This window comes from Phallusia mammillata, chromosome 6 (assembly GCF_965637545.1).
Source record: "Phallusia mammillata chromosome 6, kaPhaMamm4.hap1.1, whole genome shotgun sequence".
NCBI classification, from domain to species: Eukaryota; Metazoa; Chordata; class Ascidiacea; order Phlebobranchia; family Ascidiidae; genus Phallusia; species Phallusia mammillata.
In genome coordinates, this window is record NC_137257.1 from 17,415,873 (window position 1) to 17,437,044 (window position 21,172).

Below are 21,172 nucleotides of genomic sequence, written 5' to 3' on the forward strand. Positions count from 1 at the left end.
GTTATCCTCATCCGATTACTACATTTTAGGATTTTGTCATTCGTAGTTGAATGAAAAGTTTTTGCAACTTACTTTCAGATAAGGTTTGCAAATTATGTTAAATGTTTTTTGCGCTTTGATTTGTTCTGGTAGATGTAATAATCTCCCGCGTATCTTTTAGTTCGTTTCGTAACGTTGCGTTTTCTAGCATGTTGATCGTGCGACGGGATATGTTTTTGTTAAACAACATAGTTTGTAATTCAAACTTCCGTTTTTCATGATTTTAAAATTCGCAGTTTAGCCTTACGGTTTCTTTTTGAATTTGATCCAATCTTACTTAGTATATCAAATTTGTTACCTACTGCATTTCATAAAAAAATGCTTGTTAAACTTATAAAGTGTGAAGGCGTTTGATAAAAGGTGAAATTGATTTGCATTAGTGTTTATCAATTAAAGCATGCTTTTAATAATTAGTTTGTGGTATTTTGTATTCAGATTATCTTTGCTACTTGTAAACGCATCTGATAGAGCTATTTTTGTGTAATTTGTAAATTCCAACACAATCATGTCGGAGAAGCCTGCACCTGAAGTTATCCGTGGGCAGGTTTTTGATGTTGGACCACGTTATACTGGACTAAGCTATATTGGGGAAGGGGCTTATGGAATGGTGGTGTAAGTATTTTGCCGTTCTGTGATTGACGGAAAAATATCTGCAGCAAAAAGGCCTTATATCAGCAAATTTGTACAAAGGCAAAACTAAAACTGCATATAAATTGAATTATGAGGGCTGCAATAGATAATTAAACTTAAAACAATACTATTGTTTTCTAGTTAATATTTGTATTTGTTTGTAGTTTAAATTTTTATTTCTGTGGGTTGTACAATGCCAAAATCTGTCATGGTTGTATAACTTACTTTAATATGGATTAAAACAAACAACACCAAATACTAATTTATAACTCTTTAGACCATGTGTTCTATTTATTGTAATGCATCTCAATAATTTGTTCTTGATGCAAACTTTTTATTATCTCATTAACTTGTCAAACAATAATTTAGTAGTATTGAAGGTGTGTTCAAAGAAAACATTACAAAAATCATTTCGGATAATTTCATGGCCGGTAGTATGCTCCGGCAGTGGAGCAGATGTATTTAGTTTATCAGGTTGTGTCCAACTAGCTTTGGTACAATTAGTATGCAACATATTTTATTATATTTTATTTGGTTTCTTTGCAACAAGTATTTAACATTTTTGCATAATGTTTTATTTTACATTTTAGTTCAGCCAACGACAGTCGTCAAACTCAAAAGGTGGCAATAAAGAAAATCAGTCCATTTGAACATCAAACCTACTGTCAGCGGACGTTTCGTGAAATTAAGATTCTACTGAGCTTCAACCATGAGAACATTATCTCCATAAAAGACATTCTGCGTGCTCCATCTATTGACACCATGAAGGATGTGTATCCTTTCCTACATTTTTAGACCAACACGTTTTTTTCATGTGGTTAATAGTAGGTATTGTTTTTCAAATGTGTGCCAATAATTCTCCAGATTAAATCATATATAAACCATACAAATATTGTTTAAAATTTGGTATTTCCAGAGCTGAAGTGTCTGTTTACAAACCACATGTACAATTTAAAGTAAATTCCTTCCCTAAAATTTTAAAATTTCTCCCTGTTTGGGAACCACAAATTTAAGGGACCAAATCAGTTCCTAATATTTAAAATATAGTAGTCAAAGAACTTAATCAATTTGGTTGCTTAAAGTAGTTTAACAGGCATAATGTTTAATCTCTTTTAAGTAAGTAAACTGTCTTATCCTCAAAAAGCTCAGATGATTTTTTGTTTTTTCTTATGTTTTAATGAGGATTTAACAAATGTTGTACAATTGCAACAGATTTTTTATAATGCACCATTAATGCAGTAACAGATGTGTTGCATTTATATTTCATTTTATATCACTGCTTCATAAATCTAACTACTTTGAAATAGGTGCTTTCCTTAACCAGATCTTACAGATACATTGTCCAGGATTTGATGGAAACTGATTTGTACAAGTTGCTGAAGACTCAGCATCTTAGCAACGACCACATCTGTTACTTTCTCTATCAAATACTGAGAGGTCTCAAATACATTCATTCAGCCCATGTCATTCATCGCGATCTAAAGCCAAGCAATCTACTGCTCAACACAACATGTGATTTGAAGGTACTGCACATAATTAAAATTGGTAAAAATATTAAAGCGCACAAAATGTGGCATTCAGATCCATAATATGAGCCCTTTATTAGTGTAAAAAATGGAATGCTTAAGGTGTGTTTAGTAACTATGACAAATAAGTTCATGAACTAAATGCCTTTGCATAGGTTGCGAGATGCATTTCCTAGTGCATTTATTGTCCGGTGATACGACATGTTGAATGAAGGGTATGTGGAAAGGTTCATAAATATAATTCATATAGTAGTAGGGGACTAGAGTCGTATAAGAAATTTTGGTCCTTGACCCAATTGAAAAATTTTATTCTTGCCCTAACCTAGCAAAACAAACACAGAACTTTTGGTTTTATTATTTATTTGAGTTTCTGGCAGTATTGACCTTTTGAACAGAAAGGCAAACACAAATTGGTAACAGGGTCTATAGATTGTATGAGCCAATCTGCAAGTGTTTCGTGGAGAATATATATCTCTACGAGTTTGAAAAATGTTAACCTGCACTGTTAACAAATGTCTCTACTCTCTATAGCACATTTGTTAAGCACTTATATATATCATTATATTTAAAAACAAAATTTAAGTTAAAACATACTATTTATCTTTGTTGGAATAAAATAATCATACAAAGTTAAGTGAAGAGTAAAGAAAACAAATATTTGACAGACCCTTTGTACATTTTTCATCTTTGTTTATATTTAGGCCCCTTAGTACCACTCTTTGACCCTTTTGCATTGTTTTATGGCTTTGTGTGAAAGCTGTATAACTTATGATTGTCAGTTATTGTTTAGAGGCATTCTTTAGAAGCTTGGGTTCATTCCAGTTCATGCTATGTTGCTGCAATTAAGTCCTATGCATTAGCAGGGCAATGCTATATATGTATAAAATCTAATGTGCAGGTTCTGCATAACTCACATGCAAACATACATGCCTAAAGCCATGACCATATTTGCAGGTCAATTAAGTGCATTTGCATGTTGGTGTAATGTTATAGCTTTTTCAGTAGGACCCACTGGGCATTTGCAATGTGGTGGAAAAGTGATTCATTGCAAATGGTAAATGACAGTCTTTTTTCCACTGTTGCGTAGGCCGTCAACAAACTGACTAATTGGTGTTATAAAACTGGTTGTATTAAATTTAGGTTACATACATTTGAAATTTAACATGAAATCCATGAAATGTATATATTTGGCAATGATTTAAAATTTTATATGTTCACAATAACAAAATATTTCTTTCAATCTTTGCGCGTTAATGTTGTGGCTTTCTGTTTTACATTTGAAAACTTTTTTTGCACTATTGGTGCATATAGGTATTTGTGTCTTTTTTGGAAATACAATTTAAAGGCACTTTATTAAATAATATACTTTTGCTAAATTTTTGTTTTTATGGGTTGACTTTCTAATTCTTACATACGTAAATGCTTTTGTTTTCGTGTTCAATCAATAGGCACCTACACAATATTTCTTTAACATGCATTTTGACAATGGATAACAGCGTCGATCAGAAAGTCATTAGCAAGTTTTTTTGTTTTGGGTTGGATGAATTAAGATCGCCAAGTTTGCATAAATTGTAAATGTAAAATCTTGTATAAAAGCAAGATTGTTAATATTGCTTGTCAAGAACACTATGTGTTTAGAAGTATCTGAAAAAAAATATTTTAGATTTATTTTACTGTCGTTTACATGAATATGCAACCAAGTGTGTTTTTTATAAACATCAACCTTTCGATCTCCTAACACCTATTATAGTGTGTAAACAAGCTGTTAGCAGGGTAAACCTGTCAAAGCAGAGTCGTCTGGTGTTTATATTGCAGCTAATAGACTTCCTTGATGTGTACATCCAGGCATGCAGTGTCGCATGTACTGGAACTGTGTTGTTACTTGAAAATGCTGGTGCAAAGTTAGTTGTCAAGCCATGATTTATGCGCCCCAAAAGGTTTTATGTTAGCACGGTGACTTTAACACTATGGGTCTAACGTTTTTTGTCATCGAACCTATACTTCTTAGAAACCAGCAATTTTTCCAGTACATTGACGTTTTTAATGAAATGTCAAACTGTTTTTAATTAAATATATTAAGTGTCTTTTATATTCCAATACACACTAATAACATATATGATTATTTGTCCTCATATGAACTATATTGCTTCCAAATTTGTATTCAAAATTTTTTGTCACTAAATTTAAAAAGTTTTGTTTACTTAACTAAATTCAGTACAGCTCTCTGTGATTGTTAGACTAAACAATTTGCACCATTAGGCAAAATCTAAGGTGATGTATAGAATTCTCCAAATAAAAGTAATTTGGTCTAGGTGCACACAATATATAGAGTTGCAGGCCAAAGTTTTTTATACACATCTTGTAGCATACCATCTTCATCTGATGCTTGTATGATGTATCTAAAAAATCTATATATTTTGCACTATTTTATTCAAATAAACTGTGATCATTAGTTCCAGTACAGTCAACAATCTAAAAAAAGGATTTCATTACCCACATTTTTAGTCATAGTAACAATGGAGACTTAATGAATGTAATTTTATTCCTATTAAAGGGTACAATCGCATCCCAAGCCCCATTGTGAACACTCAAATTTGCGAAACAAACTTATTCAGGTTAAATTTTTAAAAATGGTTGAAGCAGCATAGATTTTTGATGGAAGACAACATTTAAAATACAGTAAAACCCGGTTAACCTGGACCTAAAAATTGTCTGGTTTCAGTGCAAATCCACATTAACTGATATCAATCTGTTCAATCCTTACCACATTACAAATCATTTGTATCTCAATCTTTGTCCAAATTAGGCTAAAATCCGGATTAACTTAATCTGGTTTAACCGACGTTTACTGTATGTGCAGAAAGATAATATCCTTTTGACTGTTGCAAAACCAGTGCCGCATTTAATGTACATTTTTTCATGTTGCTATTTCAGATCTGTGATTTTGGATTGGCTCGTGTAGCGGACCCTGAACATGACCACACTGGATTTTTGACTGAATATGTGGCCACTAGATGGTACAGAGCTCCGGAGATTATGCTTAACTCCAAGGGATACACCAAATCAATTGATATTTGGTCTGTTGGATGCATCCTTGCTGAGATGATTAGCAACAGACCGATATTTCCTGGAAAACATTACCTTGATCAACTGAATCTTATTCTTGGTGAGCTACGAGATAAATAAATCTTGGTTTTACAGCTGCAAACTGCAATTAATCCAGATTTGTTTAATTTTAATCTTTGCCTAGTTCAGACAAAACTTCAGGTACAAATGATTTGTAATGTGGTAAGACTTGAACTAATCGACATGTGTTAATCCATAGCTTTGCCTACATCGGAAAATTTTTTGGTCCAACCAGGTCTGGATTAACCAAGGTTTACTTTTTATGGCAGATATAGTGCTTAATGTTGTATATTGCATTAGGACAACAAAAAAACGATGGTTTAAACTGGCTTGCATTAAATTTGTTATAAAGCAGCGGTTTTCAAACTTTTTTAGCATGTGGTGCATTACCAAACTACACTTTCATTTCGCGGCACACTTTGCAAGCCAACATAACAAACGTTGTTGAAAGAAATTTTATTTGCACCTTAAGTTTAATGTGTAGGTTGCTTTTTATAACCAATAAATAACAAGTCCAGACATGCCAGAAAGTAGTTGCACTTGTAAAATAGCAAAAATATCATGGCAAACTTAGAAGACATTTTTTTCCAAGGTTTAACGTTGTGATACAAAAATGTTTTGTTTTTTAAAAAACCTGACATTTTTGGTACATGCCAATAGTTTAAATAAGAACCATATATTGTGCTAGTGAGTGTTGCGTTTCCATATATTGTGCTAGTGAGAGAAGTGTAACGTTTGTCTTTAAATCTGTTTTATGTGCAAAAGTATTAAAACAAGTAGTTTTGGAAGGCATTGAATAATTTCTCCATTTAAACAATGTCTCGTACACTAAACTTTCAAATTAAAATTCCAAATGTTTTATTAACCCATTATTTGCATTTTCTATTTAGGTACCCTTGGATCTCCTTCTGATGCAGATTTACGGTGTATTATCAATGAGAAGGCTCGTGCCTACCTGGTTTCTCTACCCACCCGTCCTAAAGTTCCATGGTCACGACTTTATGCCAAAGCTGACCCGAAAGGTACATTTTATGTCGTTTATAAAAAGGTGTATGGTTAGAAGCTTGGCCCATTATATATTTTACAGGTTTTTAGCCTGAAAACTTGTCTACTTAAATGATAAAACTATTGTGTGCAATCCAATACAAGTTAATCTGGGTAAATGTACACAACAAATAAACAAGCCTATTTATGCAATTAACAATAAAACAGCTGGAAAATAAATAAACCTCCAATGTCAGGTAGTGTCGCAATTAACCCCAGTATTAAAATACACTTTGTTTAATAATTAACTTAACAAAACTCCTGGGAATGATTTTTGTTTCTTTGTGAAAATGCTGTGTGTCGACATCTAAATGTCATTTTTGATTGTTGAAAAAGATGATGTTTTTATCTGTGCTGTATATTGGTATTTTTGCTCATTGTGGTGTATGTGGGAAAATGTTAGGTACAGCTTTCTCTAAAGCAGTGGTTCTCAACCTTTCGTGGACCGTGACCCCCTAAAGCAGGGCTACTCAAACTTTCTTGCTCTGCGACCCCATTTTAAAACAGAAATTTCTATGCGACCCCTTGATGGGTATGATGTAAAGAAATATATACTTATATTTTATATATATATCATCTAATGGCGCCTAAAAGGCCTAAATTAATTTCTAACTAGACACAGATTGACAGTCTTAGTTTTTATGACTTCATAATCTATGCTTGTGGTATCTGCTTTTTCGCATTGTTTGCACACAATAGGCATAAAAAAGTCTGGCACATATGGCTAATAGGCTGGTAATACTCTTTTAAGTTCTACAAAATGTGTTTACAGCAGTTTGCATACACGGGAATTATGTTTAATCAATGAATGTACGCATACCATTTATTGTGACTGACATAATAACCCATAATGTTTCGCGACCTCAAAATTATATTACTGTTTTTTTTTATATATTACCAATTGGGGTCGCGACCCACAGTTTGAGAAGCCCTGCCCTAAAGTAACTTTTTGACCTTGTGGCCCCCTTCAAGTTATCCTGTAAGTCCTGTGGCCCCCTTAAAAAATGAAATGGCAATCCGTGTTGGAATTCGGTACTAATTTCGGCTTTAAACAGATCGAATAGAGTAAACAAGAATCTGTAAACGTGAAAAACCTTAATATAGGCAAATAGTGTGTGAAATATTCGATTAAATTAGGAATAGAGTTATTTGCAACAAAAACTTAATTATGCGCATTAAAAAAGAAAATGGCTTTTTGTGGGTGTTGCTGGTGAATATACACCTGTGGCCCCCCAGAACACAGCTTGTGCCCAAAATAACCAAGTAACCGGATTTATTTTTGCGTGGTTTTCAGCTAATGTAAAGTTACTTTTTGTGTGAAGCCAAATTGTTCATATTTGTCCAGGTCTTGTCACTAACAGTTAATGTCAATTTTATAGCACTTGATTTACTGGACAAAATGCTGACATTTAACCCATCAAAGCGCATCAATGTGGAAGATGCTCTTGCCCATCCATACTTGGAGCAGTACTATGATCCTGCAGATGAACCAGTTGCTGAACAGCCTTTTACTTTGGAAGAAGAATTTGATGATTTGCCCAAAGAAAAACTCAAGGAACTAATATTTGAGGTATGTTATCCAACACTTTTTTTTGAATACTGTGTTTTTCCTCCTGCCGATACTGCCAATAAGGTGAATTGTTAAAAAAAAGTTTTTTTTCATAATTTTCTCTCTTAACGATTTCAAAACATTTATGTTTTTATTGAATATCATTTCAAATGCTGTGTTTGTCTTTGTGCTAAAACTGCAAATAGGTGAATTTTTAACAAAAGTTGTCTATTTTTGTAGCTGGGTACTTGAAATCAATTAATGTTTAGAACAGTTGTTCCCAATCTTTTCAGATGAATTCCTTTCCTTATGACTCAAAACATTTTTATTCCTCCCTAATATACTACATAGTGGATGCTTAACCATTCAAAGATCATTTAAAAAGTGGTCGTATATTAACTTCACAGGTTGTATTCCCAAAATGGAGTGTACATTTACAAACCAAATCTAACAATTTAGGTAAAATCCTCTCCTCAAGTTTTTAAATTTCTCCCTTGAGAGGAATTCCTCTATGGTTGGAAACCACTTTAGAGTGCAACCCATATTGCTTTTGTGCATTATACTTATAAATTTACACTTTTGACAAATAGTGTTTTTAACCTAGTTTGGTCCAGTGATTGACCCAAAGGCCTCTACAACAATAATTTGTTGCTAACTGATCAACTAAATTTAGCATTGTTGACGCACTGCACTTATACAACATGTCCATTTTTCCATGATTTTTAAAATTAGTGAAAAAAAAACAACAACTTTGCCTTACTATTGAAATTTCTTTTTTAGATATTTTAAACCAGGCAAGTTGTTTGCGTTGGGTAAACACATTAACACATGGTTTTAAGGGTGATCAAGAGAATCCTATGATTTATATGTGTGTTTTGCAAACAGGGACATAAGGACATTAAATGGCTGTGTATCAAGTTATTTTATTGCTGTCAGTTCTTTCCCTTAACTTCCACTTTTTCAAGTTCAGTTCCTTTGGACCAGTGATTCCTAAACTTTTCCTAGTTGTATAACATCCAGAGGTAACAAGAACTCTACATTTAAAAAAGCTCAAAAACATGCCAAAGGATGATAAAGTTTATCAAATAATAATTTAATGCCAGTTTTGAAAGAAAAATTATGAACCACCAAAAATAAAATTTTGGACTAAATTCTTTAAAACTTAAGTACCACTTAAAGGACCTTGGTATGTCACTAGTGGCATATATTCCAGAGTTTGAAAACCACCAAGGTGCAACAAAACTTGGTTTAAAATTTGTAGTTCATGTTTTAGTGGTAAATCTTAGCACAGAAACCACTGTATTATTAGGCCGTGTCAAAAACTTTATGGGATTACTTTTAAAAATATCTTTGACGGTATGAAAACTGCCTTACACAAAAGGTTGTAAAAGTATCCAATTTCATAGAAGAACCTTTATTTCATTTATGTACAAGGAGTCTGTGTGGCCTTGGAATAAATTTTGCACCTCTTTGACTTCACTATTAGGAGTATGTTTGGCCTTGTTGGACTTTATATTGTGACATATTTGACACTATACTTGCTTTTTTGCCAAACCGAAAAAAATGTACCCTTTTTCCTTTGGGTTACAGTGCCAATATAACACACATATGTCAGGATAAGTGTTAAAATAGTGGTTTTACAAAGTATGCAAAGCAAATCGAAAATAGAGATAGACCGATTATAATAATCGGTGCGGTGCCGATTTCCGGCATATCGCCGACTATCGGTATGAACCTTTTTGTCCTTGGACGGCCGATAAACGGCTCGTCGTTTTGCCCACGACGTCGAAATCTTGGATGCTCTGACGTGGCTTTGGTTAATTCCGTTTTACACGGTTACGTTCGTTTATATGTACAGCAAAGCACGACCTCTGTATTTACAATTTTTTGTAACTTTGTCGTACAATCCATTACGTTTGCATTTTAAACATCGTTCAAGTTTTATGCCACCAAAAAGGCACAAATTTAAGCCTTTTTTACTGCAAACAAAATATCGGTTCAAATATCGATTATCGGTCATTTTTATACCGAAATACCGAAAATCGGTATCGGCCTTAAAAAAACACATCGGTCTAAATATAGTCCAAATTAAACTAAAAATTGTGTATTTTGCGCAGGTCAACATGCACTGAGTTGCAAACTTTGCACTACATCTTAACTCTCCTACCAGCTTGCTTGCTACATGTGGCTCTGGAAATGTACATAATTACCAACAGTACCACTGGCACAGGCTAGTGACCAACCAAGTGAATTGTTTTTTGTGGCGAGTTTCGTTAACAGTTAGCGTACCTTGTTTCATGTTTTTGTCCCGCTTTGAGTAAAGTACAATTTTCTGCCTTAACTTAATTGCTCAAACCAGCGATTGATAACCATGGTGTGATTATACTAATGTGCCTATTCTTGTTGAATTATAAGTTTGACCCTGTTTTCTATAGTGCTTCCAAAAATATTTGACATTTTGGAAATAAGTCAACTAACGTTTGCCAAAACAGCATTTCTTAACTGGTAGCTTTCTTTTCACAGGCAATATTTTTGACAGAACCCAATGGTGTGACAAATATAACTACATTTTATTTGTAAAATTAAAAAAAAAATTATTAAGGATTTGTCCTCATAACTAATTGTTGTAATTTTTTTTGGAAACACTGCAGTAAAATGTTCCGAATAGTTTCAAACGAGACTCCACCCAAAAATTTTTGTTGTTGTTTTTTCGCACAAAGCACAAAAATACTTTGAACGCTTATTTGGGCATTATTGTTTCCAAGGCATATGTGTTTCTGTCTGCAATCGTTAAAAAACAAGATTTCTCAACCTTTTTCTGAAACATTGGTCTAAAAGTTTTGTTATAAGTGGAAATTAATCGAATACTCATCCCCAGTTTCTTAAAACCAGCATGGCCGTTTAATACAGCTACCGAAAAATTGTTTTTGCTTTTGTTAAAACGCAGCAGTTTTTTTTTGCTTTTTCGCTTGCGTAGAATGTTTGCACCAAAAATATAATCCGCTTTATATCGACTTGTCAAGCGCCGTGACGTAATGGTACATCCGCCAGGTGACGTCATTGTTTTGTCGGGAAATTTCTTTTTTTTTGTTTCACACTTTTTCCAGACAAAATGTGTAAAATAAGTGAATCCATTTGGCCAAGAACCACCGTTAAATTGGAAAAGCAAGTTTTTCTTGCGAAATTTAACATGAAAGAACGTTTCTTTTTTATGTTTCAATTTTGCATTTCTTTCTGTTCGCGGATCGTGGTATATTTTGCCATTTCCTTTGTCATCTCAAAATTGTACATTTTTAAAATTGTGTGAAAACGGGTTCCAAACGATCTTCGTGCACTCTGTCGCAAGGTTTTTTGGGGAAAAACTCTTTGTTTTAGGGCTATTTGTGCAAATGCACATTAAGGTAGATTGATAAGTACCTTAAAATACATTTTTGCGATTCTAACCACGAAAAAGACTTCTTTAACACAACACTCTCCCAGTTGTATTTTTTTTGCTTATAGACGCTCACCGCCAGGGGGAATTCCCTCCGCTTTTTGCTTTTGGTCACGTGTGTATATAAGCGACCATATTATTCTTACTATTACTCCCTGTTTATTCGTTCGTTTTTTCTAGTAATTTTCGTTGGACCGATCGACCAAGCCTTCAATAAGAGCATCACTAATTTGTATTTTTGTTTCTGTCGCAATTTTTCGCGCAAGAAATCCAGCAAGAATTAAAACCAAATCTTTTGTGAAAATTTTTGACACGGCGTGTGAGGAAGGCAAGGTGTTATGTTTTTTAGATGCATAGCTACTATAAACATAAGCAGGTAGTCGAACCGGAACCCGCGAACCGGTTTGAACATTCTATTTCATTAAACTTGAGTGGTAAATTTTCTGGAGTTGGATCCTATATTTTGTTTGGCGTTGGACCCGAACCAGTAATTCGGAATGAACTGTGAATTGTGATTTTTTTTGCACTAAAGAATACGCGATAAAATATCTATTTAGGCGTTTTAAAATAAACAAATTTGTAGGTGTCGCGTGGGTCTAAACTGGTTTAAAACTTGATAAGACCGTGTAGGTCACGGGTAGAATTAAAATTAAACGAACAGGGATTTGAACCGGTCTAAAAACCGCAAACCGGTTCGGACCGGGTAATTTTTCCTAATGGGAATAAAACCCGAAAATGTACCTTCTTAAAACCTGAACCGAACCCAAATCCCTAAAAACGATAAAAACTGAACCAGAACCGAACTTGAACCCATACGACAAACAGTTCGAATCCCTGAACATAAAAACTCACAACTGACAAAGTAAGTTTAGTAAAGAACACAGTTATTTAAATTAACAACAATACTGGCTTAGGGCTAGGAGCAAAGTTTGTATGGCTCTAACCAGTGCCGGATTAAGGGTCTGCTGGCCTGTGGGAACATTTTATAAGTGGCCCGAAAATCAGGACAGCCCAGTGCCGGATTAAGGGTCTGCTGGCCTGTAGGCATTTCTACTGATTTTAAAGTGGCCTGGACTTTTGACTGGCCTGTAGGCACGTGCCTACTTTGTCTAATGGTTAATCCGGCACTGGCTCTAACTGTCAGCATTTCCACACAATTCGCTTCTAACTATTTTCCTATATGCTCAATCGGTATTTCGCAAATTTTCGCAAAGAGTTCTTACGTCAGTAGAATTTCTACTTTCTGAGTGTGATTTTAGTTTTGAGGTGCTTTATCCAGTACAGCATAAGGTTTCCAAACCTGCATTGCACTATGCGGTGAGTTTGACATGCTTAGGAAATAAATACAAGAAGCATAATTTTTAACACGCATTGGGAGAAGAAAAGGAAATTGATTTAGGTTACCTGCAGGTAACAAGGCCCCTTAAAAAACTATTTTTAGTGAAAAACATTTAAGAGTTTGACCTGAATGTCCCCTATACCGACATATCTTGAAAAGTTTTTATTCCGACAACAAAGCGTCTCTATTTTTGTGACCCATTTTTTTTTCACAAATTGCACAAATTTGTAAACAAACACTTTAAAATTTGGTTGGTCGTAGCAACGAATATACAGAAACCTACAGGTCCAAATCTTAACAAATTATTGTATATTTTCTTCGTATATATTTCAAAAATATTTTTGAACGGAAACATTTTTACCTGCATATCAAAAATACGAGCAGTGGGCCTTTTTACCTTCAGGGCCTATATACTTTCCTTAGTGCAGGGTTGTAAGTCGGACCGGGCTTCGTTTTTCTTTAACAAAGGCCGAGATTCCGAGCTGATTTTACAGTAATTGTTTTAAATATAAATTAACCTACTTAGCTAAGGAGCTGGATATAACCTCAAACCCAATGCCCAACAGCCCTAAAACATCTTGTTTAGGCCATTTGTAATACTTTTTTAAACCCTAAAAACTATATGTTTATCAAGCACTCTTTCAATTAAATTTTGGACCAACTTTAGTGGTAATTAAACTGCTGACACTTGTTCGGAAGGTTTTAAGGATTGTAAGTTGCAGGAATACTGCGTAAACAAAATGCAACTTGTCTAAACCCAACTACACGTACAGTACAACTATTACAAAGCGAACAGACATTATAGGTCATTGCAGTTAAGTTCGCATTCATTATAGTAATTCCCATTTTGGAGTCATTAAACACATATATACAAAGTGACTCACCAATAATCGTCAACACGACAATAAACAGCTTTTCTGCAACAACCGACGCAGCACCGTGCTCCACGGAAGTCACCAATGAAAAGAACTAAACCACGTTGCGTTTTCACACAAAACTTGAAGTCGATTATTACGTCACACAACGCAATAGATTACAACAGAAGTTGGAGTGAGGAAAAGCGGGAATCAATAGAAATCAGTAATTACTGGCAAAAAGATGTAACATTTAGCATAGAAAGTATTAGAAACGGGTCACAATGATTGTATTGCATAAAAAAATCTCTTTGCTTTTTGGTTCCAAGTATCTAGCGAAGTGCAAAGGGGTTTAATACAAAGTTGTAAGTCGGCCAAGGCTCGGGCTTAGGTTTCTTTAAAAAGGCGGGCTTGAGGCCTGACTTTACACTCTATCAACCTATTTTTTGAATAAGTTTTACGAGCTGGCCCAATGTCAAACATCCCTAAAACGCCTTGTTCAAGACCATTTGTCTATTATTATCTATTGTGTTTGTTGTTTTGGTCTTTCCCGGGGCTTTATTTAATGTATAACCACATGTTGCTTTAATATATAAGCCTGTCAATCAAACTTTTGGGCCTAGACGGCCTTCTCAAAAACTACTGGAGTTCGGGCGTATAGTTTCGGGTTGGGCCCGTTTATAACTCTGGTTTCACTACGTAATAGCGATCAACATTTTTAGCGCCGATCAGCCAAAACAAAAGTTGAAACAAAATGTGTGGAAAAGTAATTGTGTTGAAGGTACAATTTCTCGGTTTTCAAATTTTGTCTGTTTATGCAATACCCCTTTACTAACTTGGAAAAGTTTAAAGTTCATTTTAGTAGCCTAATAAAAGAGGAAACCCGTTTGTATTCTTCAGCACATGCTACACCGTGTGTCTTTTTGGATTAGAAGAATAGCCAAATGAGTGTGGCGAGCTGCATTTGATGTAATTAACACACGCCCGCGCACATTTCATTTGCATTGCGTCTGTTCAGCAATATAACGCAACACAATTTGATTTTTCATCAAATTTACTCCCAAACCGTAATGTGAACCATCAAAACTATGTATGTATTTTGTGAGTTGTCGAAAGTCGAAGAGAGGTATGTGGTGCTTATCACAGTAAACTTGCATTTGCTTGGCATAATTAGCAACTGCCTCGTTGTTTTGTGTTCGCATATACGCTGGTGGCTTTAGAAGACCCATTAGAGGCGGCAACATGAAGAAAATTCGTGGCCAACGGGAGTGCACCGAAATGTATGAGTCTTTGTAAAATTCGTCCCGGATTTTCACAGCAGGGTCCAGGTATTGTTTAATGACGGTTGAAGCTTCGAAGTTCATGTGAACACCAACTCCAATCATCACAAGACTACCTTTGGTAAATATTATTTCACTCTTTCTATTTAAGATATATAATATGACAACTAAGTAGTATTTCAACAGGTTTTGATAAGTGAGCTGCAGACAATGCACTCGATTTCGACCGATAAGGTCTCATGAGTGCAGTTGCTAACAAAACATAGGCCGTATTGACTAGTGTAGTCATTTAGGTTCTAAGAATTGCCTAATTCTTATGTTTTATGAGTTTAGTTAAATGTATTTCGATAGCCATTTCACCTAAACAATCACCTAGCCGTTATTACAGAAACTGCACCGTATGGCAACCATTTTACCTTTATGAAATTTCAAGCATGGTCAAAGCAATAAGTAGATTATTGCCCCCACAATAACAAACACTTGCTTGAACAAAATGCAAACGAATCATAAATTACTGACAGTTTTATATTTAATTTGATAAGACATAGATGGTGCTTAAGAATTAAGGCGAGGTATAGCAGGGATCGGCAATCTTTTTTGCACTGCGGACCGTTTTTGAAACTGAAATTTTGATCGCGGACCGGCCTTCAAAAAACTACAAATATTTAGAAATAAAAACACCTAAGATGAACATAAATTCATAACTGGGATCAGCCCTACGCAGACCAGCGATTACGGCACACTCTGGCTAGGCGTTGGCTAAAAAAATCTAGCCTGGTAATGCGATATAAAACGCATTACAACAAAGTCAACGGTTACCTTGTTTTCCTTTCAAACTCTGCATGAGATTACGAAAATTCCCGCTTTGCGATAAATCATAAAAACCGCTGTCGGTGACGTTAAAATTCACTTTCTTGCCACCGCATAGCTTTTCTGGGTGAAGTAAATCGCTCATGGCCCCGATAAGCGTTCTACATTCATTCCAAAAGAAAAACTCTTCGCCAACGCAAGTCTTTTTCTGTTTCGCGGTCATTTTCATGCCCCAACCTCCCCGCACGGTGTCATCAGAGAGCAACATCATAAAAGCGCCAAACATGCTACGCATGATTGAGTCACCGACGAAATGTAGGTCGTCATAGGGTGAGCTTTCTATGACGTCACAAGCTTGGGAGCCTGTATATGGGGTCAAGGTGCATCGCGGATCCTTTGGTTTCCACTGAGACAGCTCGGCGTAGAGGTACTTCCGCGTATCCACGCAGCTGCAAAGAATTTTAAACTTTATTAGTTTTTTTTGTCTTGGGTATAAAGAAAACCTAAGTTAAACCGGAATCTTTTAATCTGAATCTTCGCCTAATTCGGACAAAACTGTAGGTGCATATTATTTGTAATGTGGTAAGGCTTTAACTAATCGAAATCGGCTAAACCGGATCTTCGTCTAATTCTGGCAAAAGTGTCCAAACGGTTCAGGGGTTAACAGAGGTTTACTGCATTTGTAACCTAAAAGTGCCATAAATTCCTGTGAAGATTATGTAACGGTTTGGACTTGTTGTTTTTTAGTTAAATGCAGCGATACATTTGAGGCATTTAGGCCGCATTTGTTACGTAGATGTAATTTTAGAGCATATTTCGCTACAGTGGTATAATTTATGTTCGTTTACCACTTTCCCACGTCTGTAAATAATCGTATTTTTTCATTTTGATCTATTTGAATCAGGTTATTGAATAGAAGTGAATATAGGTAACATGAAAGGTTTATTGCCGATCATAGCACCAGTGTTGAGGAACTTCACATACAGTTAGTCCCACTTTTAGCGTACCTGCGAATGACACATATAAGAAACATGCATATTTTTAAAGTAACATATTACCCTTTGCAGTCGCAAGCTGCTTCTGAAGGTGCTGCACATATTCCATCATGTAGATCGGTACAGCATGGTTGGGGTCCGTCTTTATCACACCAGCTTCCTACTGCTGGCCATTTGCTGCCTTCAACCTTTGTCTGCAAGCTTTAAAATTATCAGGTTTAAAATGTTAAGGTGGAGCGAAATAGTTTCTGATTAACTGCCCAGAAGCCATATGCGACAGACTTTTTGTATAGGCCTATTGTACAATAGGACACGTGTGCGAACAACGCAAAAAAACAGGCACCTTAAGCGTCACAATATAACTTAGATGATGATGTAATATCCGGTTAAAAATGGTCACCAGACTATTCAGCTGAATCTGTGGATCAAGTTAGAAGTAAATCTTGGCTTTTCAGGCCAATATATATATGAGATAAACCTATGTCTTTACATTAATATTTTGTTGCCGAAACCAAAATACACTTGGCGACCGTTGGTGAAAACGGGTTTTACAATGCGGCCGTCACTGCGGAATGGTTGTTTTAGGGTAGCCCCAAAACAAGCAAAATGTGGCGTTTTAAATAGTTGCACTTCCCTGAAACAGTTTGTTTGAATTTGGTTACAGCAGGGGTCGGCAATCCCTGGCACGCGAGGTGATTTTTCATGGCACGCCATCCGATTTGCGTGTTTATATTAAAGTACTATTTAACTTGTTTCACTGCTTGTTTACAATTTTTTTTCACCCCATTGTCTTAAAATCCAGCCTTACATGCACAAAACGCTCATTTGGCTAAAAATACCTGTTTTATGTTTTTTTCACGTGCTATAGCCTTTTCCGGAAACGCATCGCCCAATGGACCGTACCGAGTTCTGACACTTTCCAAACCGGCCTTTTCTTGGTACTTATTTAAATTACGCTTGGACTACAATGAAATGGTTTTGCCACGATATATTTTTTATGTTGGTGTTATATATTTCTTAACTCAGTGCTTGTCAACCTTTTTTTGAAATGGCCCACCTTTTTAACGTTTCCTCAAATATTGTAGCCTATACACACGTAAAAAATGTATTTAGTCGTGTAATACACTGAATCTGTGGTCCCAGCAGAAATAAGATGAGGACAATGTTAATTCATTAGTATTATTCATTTTGTGGCAAAAAGCTCTGTAAAAACTGTAACTTGTAATTATCTTTCTAATGCAAAATGTACCATTACCAATGACGTATCAAGTGTATTAAATTATGACGTCATAAATAAAATGTAGTAACTAACAAGCTACTTACACTTGAGATACAGTTGTACATTGGTTTTGTACACATAAACATGTCTATTGTGATACCTGGTCGTAGGTATATTGTATTACTGCATCTGGTACAGCCCAGTACACCCCTCCAAAGTGGTACACCCTTTTACATACACTTTGTTTAATAAAAGGATTTAACAAGGGCAAGTAGAGAGAAAAAACACTTACTTTTTGTAGCCACATTTTCCATCGCTTCGCCACATCGAACTTGTGATTCCCTTTTTGAGCCGATACTTTTCAAAAGTTAAATCCAAACGTGTTATGTTGGCATTGGACAAACCAACCCAGTTACCAGCAGTCAAATTTAACAGCAATTTGTCACACGTTTCAGTGACGTCAGTAGCTATGTGACGTCGTGGGTACTCATAGTAATGGTTGATTTTCATCTTTACCTGATCATTCTTTCCCCAGCAAATCCATCCTAGTGTTAAGACTGCTGTCAATACTAAGGCTTGAAACAAACGCTGTGCTGATTCTGGGTTCATTGCTAAAAGAATGTTTGATAAACAGTTAAACAATGGGGTCTTAAATTTATTCTTCACTACAGCCACAATTACACAACAAACTTAGTGACTCGTGATTTCTTTAGCAAACAACCACAAACTTGCGCTTTCTCTGTCATTAAATACCGTCTATTTTTGCGATGACTTTTAGCGAACAAAAGCTTTTCTCTATAACGTTTCCTACTTTACATTTCATTACTGTAGTTGCTCGTTGTTTCTTGTTTTTCAAAAAAAGCTAAAAACGTCACATATTGTAAATCAATTGAGTATGTTTGAAGCCGTTTCCCGTTACTTTTAAGTTGGTGTAGAAGCCATGGCCAGGCCATTGTTTTTCCCAAAAGGCCATACTGTCTGATTAAGATAACGCCGCCCTCGCATTTTAGCAACAATATACCAGGATTATTGTTCTCAACGGTCTTTACTTTGTAAAACATTTTCATATTTCTAGCCAATTGCTAATGAGAAAAATTATAACGTCTGAAAATAAACTATTTTTGTCCGTGCCTTACCTGCAAAACAATCTACCTAAGTATGTGTCTTTAGGGCAGAGTGGTACAACTTGTTGTTATAAGACTTTGTGTATTCATACACCTGAACAACATAATGCTGACTGACCTAAGGTGTTCTAATTAATTGCAAATCTACTTAACTCTATACTTCACGCATTTAATAAATTTATAAAATTGAAACAACATTGCAATGTAAACTATAGCGTACGTTTACCACATCAAGAATTAAACACGGCATGCAGTAGCCCAGTGTTAAGGTACAGTAACCAGCTCCAGTAGACCTAAACCTACATCAATAGAAAAAAGGGGCGTCTTCAGTGTAGAGAGTGTCTACTCTACAGTCTTCTACACCAAGCGACTGCTGTTTGCCCAGAGCCGTGAAAATGGTTTAGGTCAGTGATCTCCGAACTTTTAATTTTGGTATGAAGGCGTTACGACATAAATAGCGACACATTTTATGGATAAAATATAACACAGATAGCGACATTTTTACGGCCAAAATACAACATATAGCGGCATATTTTACAGCCAAAATACAGTATAAATAGCGGCATATTTTACGGCCAAAATACAACATAAACAGCGACATATATCACGGTCAAAATACAACATAAACAGCGACATATTCTACGGCCAAAATACATTGACGAGTGCAAGTAAATCATTGGCGAACGCTGATTCCTATATTCAAACAATCTACAAATCAGGTCGGCTGGCTTGAGCAACTTTTCAGTGAGTAGCCAGGCAGGTAACATTTTGTAGACCGGTCTTTAATGGAACAAAGAATGTCTTACAATTGTTATATTTTATTTTACCACTAATAAATGAAGTCAAGTTGTTTTTATTCGCAAAACTGTGGTTTAATCTAAAGATCATGACAGTCATTTTGCACACTCAGTACACTGCTATGTAAAGTAAATCAAAACAATGTATAGGCTACTACGTAAACCCCATCCTTCCTGTGAGAAGAGAAAATAGATTCAACCTATGTTCGTACAGAAGCTGATACATTTGAAACACGGCAATAGTGCAGAGCTTTTGTTTGATGAGGTAAATGGAGTTCATTTAATAGTTGATGGAATTCGTTGCAACACAATTAGGCTAAAATATTTGAAAGTGCAAATGTTTTATAGATTCTCAAGGCTTACATTCCGCAACTATAAAAAACGCACGCTAGATTTAGTTTACCGAAGGACGCGCAAAACTCAAGCTAAATGGAAAAGCTCGATTTGAGGAAAGATTGAAAAAGTCCGTTTTATTTGTCAAGTCGATTTAAGCTAAGTCGTTAGGCACAGACAGGGTTGCCAACGACATGGACCCCGAACTAAGGACAACCAAAAACATAAATTTCATTTAAAACAAAACAAACATTTTTGAATAAATCTTTCCATTCGTACGAACCGTGACACATAGCACTTGTTCGTAGAAATAACTTTGTGCGTCTCACAGCATCTTAGGTCTAGGTTCACAATTACTTGTAGCAGGTTTTCTTTGTGATTGTTGAAACTAAGACAAAATTATAATTCAAGACAAAAACTAGGACATTCCTAGAAATAAGGACTATAAATTTTTCTACGAATTTGTAGTTTAAAATAAGGACGGTATGGCAACCCTGCCTATAGGGCCAATATAGTCAAGGCTTTTTTCCAAAGTTTTATTTTACGTCTTCAAACCGACCAAAAAGGTCAACTATTAGATCGATTTCAAAGATGCATTTAATCGCAGCATTAACTAGATGAAACAGGCTTTTTGAAAAGATTGAAAAAAGTCATTTGTCGAGTCGATTGAAGCTAAGATTATATGGCCAACATAGTCAAGGCTTTTAATTTCGTTTAGTATATGTGAAAATCACATTTACGAGCTGTGTTCCAGGGGGCCACGGATGTGAAAACCACAAACACCCACTAAAAGCCATTTCCTAATTTATTTGACTGTTTCACATACTATTTCTCTAAATTGAGGTTTTTCATGATTACGGATTCTTGTTTACTCTATCCGACCTGTTTGAAGCCGAAATTTGTACCGAATTCCAACACGAAATTGCCATTTATATTTTTAAGGGGGCCACAGGTCTTACAGGGTTACTTGAAGGGGGGCCACGAAGACCAAAAGTTACTTTTAAGGGGGCCACGTTCCACGAAAGGTTGAGAACCACTGCTCTAGTGCATATATATTCACTTATTTAATCCTGC

The 21,172-nt window shown here is 35.4% G+C and overlaps 2 protein-coding genes across 2 annotated transcripts; one reads left to right on the plus strand and one right to left on the minus strand.

The window, feature by feature from the left end:
- Nucleotides 1-450: 450 nt before the first annotated feature.
- On the plus strand, nucleotides 451-11,651 carry LOC145233125 (mitogen-activated protein kinase 1-like). Its single transcript, XM_080097784.1, has 7 exons — nucleotides 451-651; nucleotides 1,260-1,442; nucleotides 2,003-2,192; nucleotides 5,130-5,361; nucleotides 6,212-6,343; nucleotides 7,745-7,935; nucleotides 10,032-11,651. Exons 1-7 carry the CDS (start codon nucleotides 545-547, stop codon nucleotides 10,044-10,046), a joined length of 1,050 nt encoding a protein of 349 aa, XP_079953910.1. The 5' UTR covers nucleotides 451-544; the 3' UTR covers nucleotides 10,047-11,651.
- A 2,884-nt stretch (nucleotides 11,652-14,535) lies between these two features.
- Nucleotides 14,536-18,354, minus strand: LOC145234418 (uncharacterized). The gene is made up of 4 exons (XM_080099153.1): nucleotides 18,137-18,354; nucleotides 16,689-16,826; nucleotides 15,640-16,079; nucleotides 14,536-14,936 (listed from the first exon to the last, which is right to left on the minus strand). Exons 1-4 carry the CDS (start codon nucleotides 18,352-18,354, stop codon nucleotides 14,536-14,538), a joined length of 1,197 nt encoding a protein of 398 aa, XP_079955279.1.
- Between the last annotated feature and the right edge of the window lie 2,818 nt (nucleotides 18,355-21,172).